At 61.5% G+C, this 532-nt stretch overlaps 1 protein-coding gene across 1 annotated transcript in view; it reads left to right on the forward strand.

Moving 5' to 3' along the window:
• The window catches only part of LOC104283973 (platelet-activating factor acetylhydrolase 2, cytoplasmic-like), an 8,655-nt gene that overhangs the window by 5,707 nt on the left and 2,416 nt on the right, over positions 1-532 (forward strand). Inside the window, exon 4 of the mRNA XM_009882231.1 lies at positions 19-133. Within this exon, the coding sequence (XP_009880533.1) occupies positions 19-133 (115 nt within the window). The remainder of the gene's footprint in view (positions 1-18; positions 134-532) is intronic.

Genomic DNA, 532 nt, shown 5'->3' on the forward strand with positions numbered 1-532 from the left:
GCCCTCCCGCCGCTGCAGGGACCATTCTGCCTCCGCCACGTATTTCTGCACGGCGGAGGCTGGGAGAGAGGAGTGGATCCCCTACCAACGGGTGCCCAAAGGGCGGAAGGATTTTTATTTCCGAAACAAGCAGGTACCAGGGTGGGGGGGTTAAGGGCAGGCAACCCGGCAAGCGTGAAATCCCTCCTGCAAGCCGAGCTGGCCCCTCATCCCTGGGGTCTTCATCTCCCGCCCTTCCCAAACCCGTACCGCCGTGGTACTGGGGCTGAGCTTTCTCCTTGCGAGCTGAGAAAAATCTGCTCAACCTGTTTATCTCTGTTTCGTGGGGGTCTCTCTGTCTGGCTCCAGCTGACCCTGGCAAGAGCTGGGCTGGGCTTTGCCACGTCCCCCGCGGATGCTTAATGTCACCCGTACCCCGGGGAGAAACGGGCTTTCTGCCCAGCCCAGCGCCGCCGGCTGGCGAGGCTCCGGACCGGCTGCTGGGTTTGTTCACACTCTGATTTTTGTCTCTCTGGGATTAGCCCAGACAGCT

This window comes from Charadrius vociferus, unplaced genomic scaffold (genome assembly GCF_000708025.1).
Source record: "Charadrius vociferus isolate BGI_N301 unplaced genomic scaffold, ASM70802v2 scaffold613, whole genome shotgun sequence".
Taxonomy (NCBI): Eukaryota; Metazoa; Chordata; class Aves; order Charadriiformes; family Charadriidae; genus Charadrius; species Charadrius vociferus.